Source organism: Leucopleurus acutus (assembly GCF_964270905.1).
Source record: "Leucopleurus acutus genome assembly, chromosome: 15".
Classification (NCBI taxonomy): domain Eukaryota; kingdom Metazoa; phylum Chordata; class Mammalia; order Artiodactyla; family Delphinidae; genus Leucopleurus; species Leucopleurus acutus.
The window spans coordinates 28,312,523-28,325,516 of NC_139157.1; the positions used below are offsets into that span (position 1 = coordinate 28,312,523).

A 12,994-nucleotide genomic window follows, 5' to 3' on the forward strand; every position below is an offset into this window, starting at 1 on the left:
GTGCGGGTTCGATCCCTGGTCAGGGAGCTAAGATCCCACATGCCTCGGGGCCAAAAAACAAAACATAAAACAGAAGCAATATTGTAACAAATTCAATAAAGATTTTTAAAAAAAATGGTCCACATCAAAGAAAAAAATGTGATTCATACCTTTTTTTTTAATCTAGCTCTGTCACTGCCCAAGGCTGCATAATCTTTGGCAAATCAACTGTTTTGAACTTTAGTTTCTCTAAAGTAAAGTAGGAATAATTATACCCATTCTGCGTGGTTGCTGTGAAGGTAAAAAAGAGCATATAAAAACCTGCTGGCAGGAAAGCGTACAAGAGTGCCCACAGGAAGTGCCAGGTGGACTTTCTAGAACCCAGCGCTCTAAACACTAGGAGGTGGCTGGTATTTTATTTATTTATTCATTCATTCACTTATTTATTTATGGCTGCGTTGGGACTTCGTTGCTGCACATGGGCTTTCTCTAGTTGCCGCGAGCGGGGGCTGCTCTTCGTTGCGGTGCGTGGGCTTCTTATTGCAGTGGCTTCTCTTGTTGTGGAGCACGGGCTCTAGGGGCGCAGGCTTCAGTAGTTGCGGCACCTGGGCTCAGTAGTTGTGGCTCGCGGGCTCTAGAGCACAGGCTCAGTAGTTGTGGTGCACAGGCTTAGTTGCTCCGTGGCATAGTGGGATCTTCCTTGACCAGAGATAGAACCTGTGTCCCCTGCATTGACAGGCGGACTCTTAACCACTGCACCACCAGGGAAGTCCAAGGTGGCTGATTATAAGTGCAGGAAGTAGGTAGAGAGTAAATTGAGGTTATTGCCTTAAGAAGAGAACTAAGATAACTTGCAAAAACAATAGAGATCAACTCATGGTTTCAAAACTTAAACCCTTAGGGGTTGATCATTAAACTCTGTTTCTTGAATGCTTGTTGTGAGTAGAGCACTGTGTTGTGTGCTTTGTACTATGTGGACAGGTGTATGAGGCACTTCTTATCCTCAAAGAGCTAGTTAGTCTAATATTGATTGTGTTGTAAAGACCAAAGGAATTAGTCGAAAGAGCGTAAATCTTGTGGATATGTAAGCAGGAAGTTTCATTAAATTCAGCAAGTCTATGACAATCGTGTGGTGCTAGGGAAATTTGGCCTTGAATCCTTTACAAAGGAATATACATTGAAAAATGTCTTCAGGAAAGGGACCTAGATAACTTCATATTCAAGAGACAGAGCCAAGTAGATTTTGCTGCTTAGATCTTAACCCCAGGAAGGAAACAGTAGAATTCTGGAAGAAGTAGTCCAGCAAGGGGTAACCACTAGGGGTAGAAGAAGCGTTGCTTTAGAGACAAATGGTGTATGAGAAAGGAGAAGTGGACAGGTAGGTGAGCTGATTAATTAAGTACATGCCCTGCTGCTAAGGTGAAGTCACTTCTTTGTTCCTTGGTTTTGTTGTTGTTGTTTTTTTTTGTCTACAAAACAAGCAGGTTGGACTTGATTAACTGGGTAGCTGTTATTTTCATCCAAATGAAAAATCTAAAAGATGATCAATTCTTCATCCTACTAGAGACTGAACACTAATCACTAATATATTAATCACTAATATATGAATCTTCAGAACATGTTTCTTTCTGGTGACCATGATTTGGTGGGTGGGTTTTACATGACTTGGGGGAGGACATTGGTACTTTTCTTTGGAATGGCACATTTTAACCTCCTAGTAGGCTATTTGATTTAAAGGACACCTTAATGGTTTGGGAGTCACAGACACATACATCCACAGAACTAGAAACCGTTTAATTTACTTCATTATGTAGACGAGAAAACGGAAGCTAGTGAAATTAAATGAACTGTTTAAGCTGTAAGGTAGGTAACAGTTAATTAGTGGCAGAGCAGGAATCAGAATCCAAGCTCCTTATTTGCATCCAGTACTCATTCCATATGCTGCCATTATTTTGGGACTTTCAGTGCTCAGTTTCTTGAGGTTGTTATACAGAAAATGAATTTGTTATTTGGTTGGGGAAGATGAAGGAATACAGTAAACATTTTACACTTTTATGTGATGGATATATGTATCTCTTACTGATCCATGACTGATTATTTTAGTTATTAGTTCATTTCTGACCTGTCAGTAGATTTTGCCTGTCATCAGCATGATGCTAGTTACGAGGGGGACTGTGTAATGCGGTTGGATAAGTCAAAGTATGTCACATTGCCATTAATAACAGCTTAATGGAAAATTTACTAAATGTATGTTTTCATTGACTATGGAGAACATCAAATTGAATTAACATATTTCCAAAATAGCCTGAATCAAGGTTATCTCTCAAGTGGAGGGTTCTAGGATTGGAATTATTGAACCCCTTGAAATAGCATGCAAAATTTTGTGTGTGCTGTATTTCTCTGCCAAAAGTGTCCCATTGTTTTCATTAGCTATTTCAAAGGGGTATCTGACCTAAATAAAAAAGTTTATGAACCATTGCTTTAATGGGTTATATTCAGATCTGTAGTACTTTTTCCTCTAAAAAATACTTTCATTTACATAACCAAATTTTTGAAATACTACATCTTAGGTTTGAGGTTTGATATCCTCTAGATAGGATCACCAGAAATGAAAAATAATATATTTACTGCATCCCCAGAAATATTACAGGTTCATATTGTGACTTTTCTTTGCTTAAAGACCCACCTACTTTTTAAAAAAAGTCAACATTAACAGTATTTCAATGTACTAAATGTATAAGTGAGTCAAGGGATTTTTTACACACAAAATAGAAGGTATTAAAATTAATCTTAATAGGAAGTGGGGATTAGCCCTGTATAGCCTGGACTGAGATGTTTTTATGCTTTATGGTTCTTTTTCCCTGTTTTGACAGAGGCCAAAGTCTGCCATGCCTCTATCAGTCAGGGTGTTCTCCCCACCTACACACACCACTGCCCTGCCCCCTCCTCTCCATCACCATCACCACCACCATCACCATCATGCTCTCAGTTTCCTCCTTCCTTATCACTCACTCACCTCTCACTCTTTTTTACCTTTGCTAGAACTTTGGAACTGCTTTTATCCTGGAAATCAAACCCCTCCACAATTCTCAATCTGTTTTCCTAGTGTTTTTTTTTACTTCCTTGCCTTACTTCATGTATATCCTCTCAAACCCCAGGGTCTGGAAGGTCAACTTTATTTTCTTTTCTGCCTTTTCCAACAATTATTCCTTCACCCACCCTCCTTCCTTTTCTCCCCTTCCATCTCTGCTCCTTTGAAGTTTCTGTCTTTTGCCCGAACCAGCCTTTTATTACTCTTCACTGCTCTCATCTCCTGAACAATCTCATGGTTACTTTTCCTTATTCATCAAGACTTTGGAAGCTGGCTGACAGTGTTCTTCTACACCCTAAGCTCTTCATGATCATAGCTTGTGCATCAATGTGGAGAAACAAGTCCAGCGGCCTGGACTTGCAGTTCCTTGACCCCCTCATTTCCAGTGACCTTCCCCTCTCGTCAGCAATTCGCTGTAACTCCGCCTCTTCCGAAATCATGAAACCGCTTGTCCCATTCTGACAACAGCCACCTAGTTGTACTTCTTACATTGTTACCTTTTCTTGACCTTTGGACCCCTCAACTTTCTTTCAGTACATCAGTACTCTTCCTTTGTCATTTTATTTGTTTAATTCAGCTTAGAGCTCATTATTTATCATTTCAATAACTTTCCCCCCTTTTGTTGCCAGTACCTTCAACCACCTTGTTACTCTGTCCTTTTTTTGTACCTGTTGGGTAGAAACTTCACTCTGAATGAAGCAGTCAGTGTCTTCTCTGTGCGTGTTCCTGAATGGCTGAACCTTGCTGGAAAAAGCCACATGGATAGGCAGATGGATTCCACTGCAGATTCGTTATTGCAGATCTTAAATGGGCCCTCAATACTATCCAACGATTCCCCTATTTTTGTGTGTATTCAACTCATTCTTTGTGCAAAGATTATTGAAAACTGTATTTGCTTCACCAGTCTTTTTACTTTTCTCATTCACCCTCAGTCTCACCAGGTAACTTGTTGCTATGTTACGGAGAGAATAGAAGCTAACTGTCAGGGGTTTTCATCTTCTAGCTTCTCAACATTGTATGAGAATGTTGAGATCTGGCTTCTATCACAGTAAAAGTGCCTTTCTCCTATTTTAGTTCAGTTTCTACCTGTGCTTTATGTCCCATCCCTCTCTACATTCTCAGAAATTCTAAAATATCTGACATGATCTTTTTTCTTCCTGATATTTTCAGCCAGCCCTTTCAGTTTTATGTTCTCCATCAGATGATGCCATGTTTCCCTTTTGCTACCATTCTACCACATTCCTCCCTTTCCGACCAGATTTTTTTGAGAGGGTCATTAGTCCATATCTACAATTGCTTATCTAAAGCCCTTGGGACCAGATTTGACTCAGAAATCAGATTTTTTGGATTGAGAAAAGCATTAACGTCTGTGGTATGATCACCCCAGTGGAATTTGGGGCAGCACCCTTTAATCATCACATTGTTATTTCTGCACTGAAATGTATGGCTTTCCACTTTAAATGGGATAAATAAGGGCTACAAAAAGCTTCACTTTAGTCCAGGTCAGGTTTTGCTTCCAAATGAGTTAAAACAAAAAACCTTAATTTTTCAGAGCTTTTGGATTTTGGAATTATGCGTAAGAGATAGTGGACATGTACTTGCTGCCTGTTTTCTCACCTTCTTTTTTTTAACCCATTCTGGCTTTGCCTTCCCTCACTTCTCTCAGATGGTTCTTGCTAACTCTACCAATGACCTTTATCTAAAGGAATCATGTCACTAGTGAATGTTTTCAGTCGTCTCACTTGACTGAACAGCAACTTCAGACTCTGATGATGCCACTTCCCTTAGCTTCCTGGGCACCATCCTCCCCGGCCCTCCTCTGTCACCTTTTTGTAGGCTCACTGTCCTCTTTCTTGCTGTCCTCTATCTGTGATTAAAGGTTGAATTTCTTCCAAGGCTTTGTCCTGAGACCACTCCTTTTCTTACTCAGTATTCTCTCCCTTGGTGATCTCACTTATGTCAGTGCCTTCAACAACTAATTATGTGCTGATGAATCATAAATATATGCTCCAGCCCAGACTTCTCCTTTGAGTTTGACCCTTTGTTTTATCTTCTCCTCTCTTTCCCTTCCCCCCACTTTCTTACATCATTTTGTTGGCTTCCAGATGTGTTAGAAAAAGCATTAGGATCTTTGCTGTGGCTTAAAGGTCCTGCATTGCCTGGCCATTGCCCCCCTCTTCAGCTCCATTTAACTATGTTCCCTCTCCCCTCTGCTTTTACTCCCTCTGAAGGCCATGCTGCCTCCTACAGCAGGGCCGTCATACAGCTACTCTCTGTTTGGAATGCTCTTCCTTTCTGGGTAGTTTGTTCTTGCTCATTTTTTGTGTCTTCACTTAACTCTCATTTTCCTATGGAAGCACTCTAATTCATGTGCCCTGTCACCAAATCTGATAGTACCGTATACAGATTATAACACTAGTAACAGTCGTAATTTTATTTTTTGTGATCAGTTTTCTCCACTAGACTGTAAGCTCTCTCAGTACAAGGATTATGTCTGCTCTTGTTCACCACTATATTTCCAGCGTAGTGCTTGGCATATAGTAAGCAAATAGCAAACATTTTGAATGAATTATGTACATTAATTTATCTTTTCTAATTTTTAAAAGTAATTTCTGTATATATATTTACCAGTGGAGCAATGCGGTTTCCATAGTTTTATGTGGACCCAATCCTGATGGTACTCTTACTGAAAATAATAAAGATACATTCTGAAGAATTTCATATATGTTTTTTAAAGGATCAAATGCACAAAAGTCTTACTTTGATCTAGCTCGTAATTTATTCTCCTTCATGTTCTTAATTTACTTTTTCTATGTTGACTTCTTCCCCCGTATTCTGTGGAGATATCAAATATCTTGCTAAGTCTAGTATTGTGAGCAAGTAAAATATATGCAGTATCTAGCACAACTCAGCAGACTCTCAACTTGCTCATCAGTTTGTAGGTATCACGATTAAAAATAGTTTAGCCATCTGCTAACTGACTGGACAATTTTAGTATTGTGAAAGGGTGTGGTAGGAGAGGGAGATACAGGGTCTAGGTATAATGTCAGAATGAGGCTCAATGCAGAAACCACCTTGTGACCTCTTAATACTGAAACTTAAGAGTCAGTTCAAAATTAGGAAGAGATTTGGTGGAGGTTAAGCACAGCAGAGTCCTGACAATGGGGGATTTCCCAGAATAGGGTGACAGAAGAATTTCTTTCAGCATTTTAAAATTTCACTGAATATTTTTTAGAGAAAAAATACATATAAAGATGTGATTCTGTGAAGATTACCATAATATGTATTTAATGTGTAATAAATATTTCTAGGAATCAATTTGAATTAACTAGACTTTTATATTTTACTCTTTCATTAGGAAAATCAATAGATTCCCAGTCATCTCGAAGTGAATCTGATATTGTGCCAAAAGTTGCTAAAATGACTGTATCTGGAAAGAAGCAAACTATGGGATTTGAAGTGCCTGGGTAAGGTTTTTAACCCCTCCCCCCTTTTTTGAAATTAGTATTGTCTCCTTGTTAGACTGTAAGAAAGAGAATCTATTTCAATTTTGCATAATATAATCATTGAAGTATAATGGGTCCTCAGTATGGCATAGTACAAAGAAAAGGGGATGAGAAATTAAGCTTGATTCTAGACTTACCTATGTATATTAACCTACCTCACTGTCAATTTCCTTATACAAATTAAATATAGCTACTTTAACGTTAAAAACCTATGATTTTGTGAAATCTAGCACTGTGAGGTAGGGAATCCTTTGCCACTAGATGGTGTAAGTAAGCAGTGTTTGGGAATTAAATGTAGTTGGTGAATCAAGGAATCATTAATTAAAATTTTTTTACTATTATCTTTAAACTCTTTTAGATTTTCATACTGAATAAAATGGATCAGTATAACAAAGACAAAATATAAAATAAAACTTACCTAGAATTGCAAATATCTAGTGAGAAATGATAATAAGTCATACTTTAGTAGCACTCATTTATTCTTTCTTTTCACAGTCTTTAGGATTCTCTCAGGAGTTTTTATAGACAAGGGAAGTGGGTTGCTTGAGACATAACAGCACAGTTTAAAGACATTAACTTTAATTTTTTTTTTTTTTTTTTGGCCGCACCGTGCAGCATGTGGGATCTTAGTTCCCCTAAAGACATTAACTTTAAACTTCTTTAAAAGTTTTCGGGTTTTTCAATCATTTCCTAAATCTATTATTTATAAATTATATATATTTTGTCTATCAGACACGAAACACTATTATCAAATATAAACAATAGAGGATTTTTTTCCCCCCAATTTCAGGAAATACAAACTCAGCAGCCATTTTTTTCTCCCTTACAACATTCTTTTATGTAAATTAATAGAAGTATCCATGAGTCTTGGTTGGGAAGAATGTTAATGATTACCTAGTTCATTTTTTTTGTTTTATTTTATAGAAGCAAGACTTTATTCATTAGATTTCAAATTTAGTGAGGGAAAGAAGTCCATATCTAGGACATAGTAGGCATTCAGTATATGTTAGTTAAATGAATGAATGAAAACGTTAATTTTTAATTTGAGTAACTTTAGCCCGTTAAAATAATTCTGAATCCTGATTCAGTAACAAAAAGCTCGATGTATGTCTTTTCTCTCTGAATGAAGGTTGGGTTGTAAGAATCATAAGTACCTTTTTTATTCTCATGTCTTGAGTGCCATTTAATCCTATTATGGAATTATTTTCATTGAGAGAGGAAAAAATAAATAGAATACACAATTCCTTGTTCTAAGGATTTTATAATCTTATGCAGAAGGTTTAGAAAGCAACATGCAGATGAGCATAGTACAAAGAAAAGGGAATGAGAAAATAGGCTTAGTTCTAGACTTGTCCATGTATATTAATCTATATATTAGAAGTAAATACATAGTTATCTATATGAATATTTATAAAAATAATGGGTAATAAATGATCAAGAAAAAAATAAATAGTAAATATAAGTAAATAATTCTTAGAAACCCACCTCTATGCTTTACAAGTATAATGCAAGCGTTTCAAAATCTTACAAGACTATATGCTTCATGAGGACAGGGACCATTAATGTTCATCATCATATTCCTTTCGTAGAATAGTTGTTTAAATATTTATTGATCAGAGTCCTTGGAGAAATACATTTTATTTTAAAAATAAACCCGGAAATAGTATAAAGGTAAAAGGCAGCCTGTGAGCCAATATTTTGATGTGGCCCTGTGGGAGACGTCATCAGAATGTGAAAGGTCTGCAAGTACAAATGGAGATACTCAGAATGCATATAGTTGCTCAAGGACCAAGCTATATTTACTTCAAATACTTTTATAGGATTTTGGGGGGACATTTATAGTAGGGATAATACTTAGGCTGTTGTTTTGATTTGGTCTCAAGAAAGCACAGAGAAACATAAACACTTTTGAGTCAAGATTTCAGCATCATAGATTTCTACATAGTGTGATTCCCAGTGGCAGCTTATAAAGAAAGAATAATGCATTTCTTAGAAGAAACTGAAACAGCAAACTTTTTCTTCACTAATAGTAAAGATAGTAAATATTTCTCTAGAAAGTGCAGTAAGTAAAAATCATTAGAACCTTGCATAGAGAACAAACAACTCTGTGCTTAACCTCTTCAATCTAAATTATTAGCTTTCCAGTATCATTTAAATAACTCTCAAAGAAAGATTAAGCCTCTAGATTCATGTAGAAATATTCCCACTCTTGGAAAGATGGTTTTAAAAAAAACAGACCGGTCACTTTAAAATAGTAGATAAGGTTACAATATATACAATATATATACAATATATATCAGAAAGCACCTGAAAAAATATTCAACCAACCTATACTTTCTTTTGTACCAGTCAGTAATTATAATCCTGAACCCAGAATGGTCATTTTTAGACCTCATCTTTGAGATTTTTCAAAATCTTAAAACATTAGCTTTTACTTCATATTACGCAGGAGTTTTTACTAAGTACAGACTTTTCGTCGATGCTTTTCTAATTACTTTGACCCTTTTCTCTAACATTGTACAGTTTAGTGAACTAATTTGCAGTTTGCCTAAAATTTACTTGAAGGGAATGTTATTATGAAAGTGAAAGAAAAGCAAACCTTTCATGTTACTGAATTGTAAATGAGATAATCGAGTCAGGCCATGTTTTGTGGCGCTCTTCCTATCCTGAGCAGGGCTGCCTGGATGGGTGGATGAGCTGAGTTTCAGGCCTCAACCCACTGTGTCAGCCATAGCTGTTCTGCTTTTATCTCTTTTCCATGTTGGAGTTAGCGTGAGCTTTCCTTTGAAGAAAAGCCTCTGTCACTGAAAACAGAAAGATTTGCAGCCAGAGATTGTGATTTCTCTCAGGTCTGATCAGAACCAGATTCTGTGACGTGACTAGTCATTCTGGTTGAATACTTTCATTGTAATTTGTAGGGTTTTTTTTTACTCCCCTAAATGCAGAGTTATCATGTTTTTGTTTTAGAGAACTAGCTGTGGTCATTCAAATAAATGTTTGCACATTATAGTTTAAATTTGATTTACTTAACTTGGTTGGACTCTTAAAAAAAAGAATGGGAACATTTTCCACATACTGATATTTTTTCCCTGTAGTTTGAGATGAAGCTAATCTGTCTAAGCAGTGTTAAAAAGTGAACACCAAAGTTGGTTAGTGGAGATTTGCAAAACCAAAATAAAATGGGAATGAATATGAGACTTTTAATGAAGTTGCAAATATAACGAATGTGATTTGTTCCTGAGGCGTAGGAGCAAGGGTCAGTGTTGAGCATGTAAAAACACCCTGAGGGGGAACAATGAATCTGTTTTTGTTATTGTGGGCAAGAAGAAAATATTGGCAGATTTACTGTTCGTATACATTTCCATTAGCTGCAATCCTTACGTTATTTTTGTAAACTGCTTTCTGTATGTAATTCTTCTCTGCCAGATCCACGTTGAGTCACATATAATTGGTTTCATTCTTAATAACTTGCAATTTAACCTGTTCTTTGTCCTAATTCTGTGAAGGAAAGGTAAGACAAATCGTAGTCTGGTTGATTAGATTACATCCTTTATAGCTATCCATGGCATAGCACTGTTATAGTTTCTATGGAGGATAGTCCAAGAACTATCGAAGAAATAAGATCAGTGTTTACTTTTGGAGGCAATGTCATTGTCAAGGAGGAAATAAGTTAAGCTAGATGGTATTGCTTCTACTTTACATATCTGAGTTCCTCAATAGATTGTAAGCTTTTGGGATCAGTTGATAACTTTTTCATTTCTTTATCTTTTCTTCTCAACATCAGTGCTAGTATATGTTAATATAGTTTTTAGTGAATCAAGTGTTTGTTGAATTAATGAATTAAAACTTTTTTGCCAAAAGTAATAAGAAAATGTACACATTTAGCAATATCTCCCTTAAGGATAGTGTTTGAGCAAAAAAAATTGTAAGTCTCTGTCTGGTTGGAGGAATGAGTTAGGGATAAAACTGATAAAGCTATTTTTTTAGTACTGATTTATCTCCAGGAACACAATGCCAATTTTTACAAAATATCTCCTTTATGCCATCTGTTTTGATAGGATTGTATGGCTAAGCTATGGGCTTACACATTGAATTTCAGTTATTTTATGGGATATTTTCTTCTTATCTTAGTTTTTGGTCGTCTGTTTTTCTCTTGGGATCTTCCATGTATGTATTCGTGTGGTTTGGGTCTAGCTACTTATCATTTCCACCTTAACAGACTCTAGCCACTTAGTGAAGATCATTTTTTGGTCTGCAAGTGTAAGGAATATGAAGAGACAACTTCCCTGCCCTTCTGACATTATAGGATATCAGTCGAATTGTTTTAAGCACTTTATTCCTATCTATGCTTTCTGTAGAGTAACTGCTGAAGAAAATGGTCATATTTTCCACACACCTCAAAAAGGACATTCTAGTGAAGATACCGGCCTTGTTTCTTCTGATGCACTTGAGACCGCTTCTAAATCAGCCCTTCCATCCCACACCATTCAAGCATCAGAAGAGCAGAGTTCAACACCGACACCAGTGAAAAAGTCTAGCAAGCTGAGGCAACAAATAGATATCAAAGCGGAGCTGGAAAAGCGGCAAGGAGGGAAGCAACTCCTCAACCTAGTGGTCATTGGTAATGCCCTTTGTTCCTCTGGATTGTCAGTCAACTGCTTAAGCCCAGAAACTTTCTAGTGGCAGCATGGAAACTCGTTCCACTCTGCATTTCTCTGTGGGTGTAAATAGACATGAAGCAAGGAGGCATTGCATCATAATGTCAAGTTTCCAAGGTCACTCTGGGTGAAATAATGCCAAGTCACTAAAGAGGTCATTAGACTTGGTTGTGGCATTTTCATTTTGTGAACATTTGAAAATTGCCTGTCTCATTGATAATCTTCATTTCCAGAAATAAAGGAAAATTTCCCCCCTTTAAAGAGACATGCTTTTTTCCCTCCATTTAGACATCTTAACTGTTATTTGATAAAAATTGGTATTTATTACTCTAAACACTGACATGAACTATTGAATTACATATTCCTGCAATGCCTCAATGTGAACAACATCTAGAAAATGTATCTAGTATTAATCCTCAATCAATTTTCCTTAGGTCATGTTGATGCTGGGAAAAGTACTCTGATGGGCCATTTGCTTTATCTTCTGGGTAATGTAAACAAAAGAACTATGCATAAGTATGAACAAGAGTCTAAAAAGGCTGGCAAATCTTCGTTTGCATATGCATGGGTCTTGGATGAGACTGGCGAAGAAAGGGAAAGGTAGTCACTATATTTCAAAATTTTCATTCTGAAATGGTATATAGTCTTTTAAATAAGTATGTAAATATGTTGAATATGCATGAAACAAAGCATGAAATATTTTAGAGACTATTTTTAGAAAAAAGTTTTCAATTATCAGGGAAATGTTTTTATTGTAGTTTTCATTGTAGTCTACGTACATTTTTTACTCTTCCAAATTCTATGAAAATAGTTTAAAAAATGTTTATTAAAAATTTTTTTTAAAAGCAGAGAAAAAGGCAGTAAAAACCCATAGCTAATTATTCTGTGGGAGAAGTTTCGGTTGTCACTTCCCTGAGTATATGTCAAATTGTCTTGATTTTGAATGAAAATTATGAGCAAGACTCTTAATTTAAAATTAATATATATAATGTTAATATACATAAGATTATTATATCAGGTTATAAAGGAAAGGTAACTTTTTGTAGTAAACTGTCTTCTGTCTAGAATCAAAATGACCGCTAAATTCAAATTACCAGGCTTAATTCATCTTTATACTTTCTGTACTATGCTTTTATGAGACAGAGTCAACAAACAAGTAATTAAACCTGTCTCCTACCAGGTAGATCTAATCCATTTGATTACTTCTGTGTGTGTTACTGTGTTCAATGCTAACTTTGGTGAGATTTTAGGAGAATATAGATATTCATATACCTCTGGCCAAAGTATTTCTTTTGAAGTCTTTTTAGATATTTCATGTTAGAACTGGTAGGGATGGGGAAGCCAATGGCACCTTTGTCAGGAAAGAAAGAGGACACTTATAATTAAGTGAAATGGCAAATATACCTACTGTCTCAAAATAATAAAGACTGAAGCCCTCTGAAAATCCTGAATCAACAAAGAAGTTACTCTGTTCTCTGATGTCTTCATTCTGAATATGATTAGAGAACATATTTGGATTTTCATACTTTTTAAAAGTATGTTTATTTTCTTGGAGTATTGATATAAGATAATTCTCAATAAAGCAGGTCACAATATTCCTTAGCTCTTCTGGTAAATAGAATTTTACATCATAGTGGTTTGAGTTTTGTTTTGTTTTTTTCTTGTAGGTGTCTTTCTTATTCTTCATAGTATCACAAGCTTGTTTTACAACCTAGTAAGAAAAAATAGTTGGACAGTTACACATTTTGGGAAAATGAATA

At 36.1% G+C, this 12,994-nt stretch overlaps 1 protein-coding gene across 4 annotated transcripts in view; it reads left to right on the forward strand.

Moving 5' to 3' along the window:
- HBS1L (HBS1 like translational GTPase) overlaps positions 1-12,994 on the forward strand; it is an 81,812-nt gene that overhangs the window by 45,324 nt on the left and 23,494 nt on the right. For 3 of the 4 annotated variants that reach the window (XM_082855619.1, XM_082855615.1, XM_082855618.1), the window contains 3 exons: positions 6,429-6,537; positions 10,935-11,197; positions 11,669-11,834. In XM_082855619.1, the coding sequence (XP_082711745.1) occupies positions 6,429-6,537; positions 10,935-11,197; positions 11,669-11,834 (538 nt within the window). The remainder of the gene's footprint in view (positions 1-6,428; positions 6,538-10,934; positions 11,198-11,668; positions 11,835-12,994) is intronic. The other variant, XM_082855616.1, reaches the window with a different exon arrangement.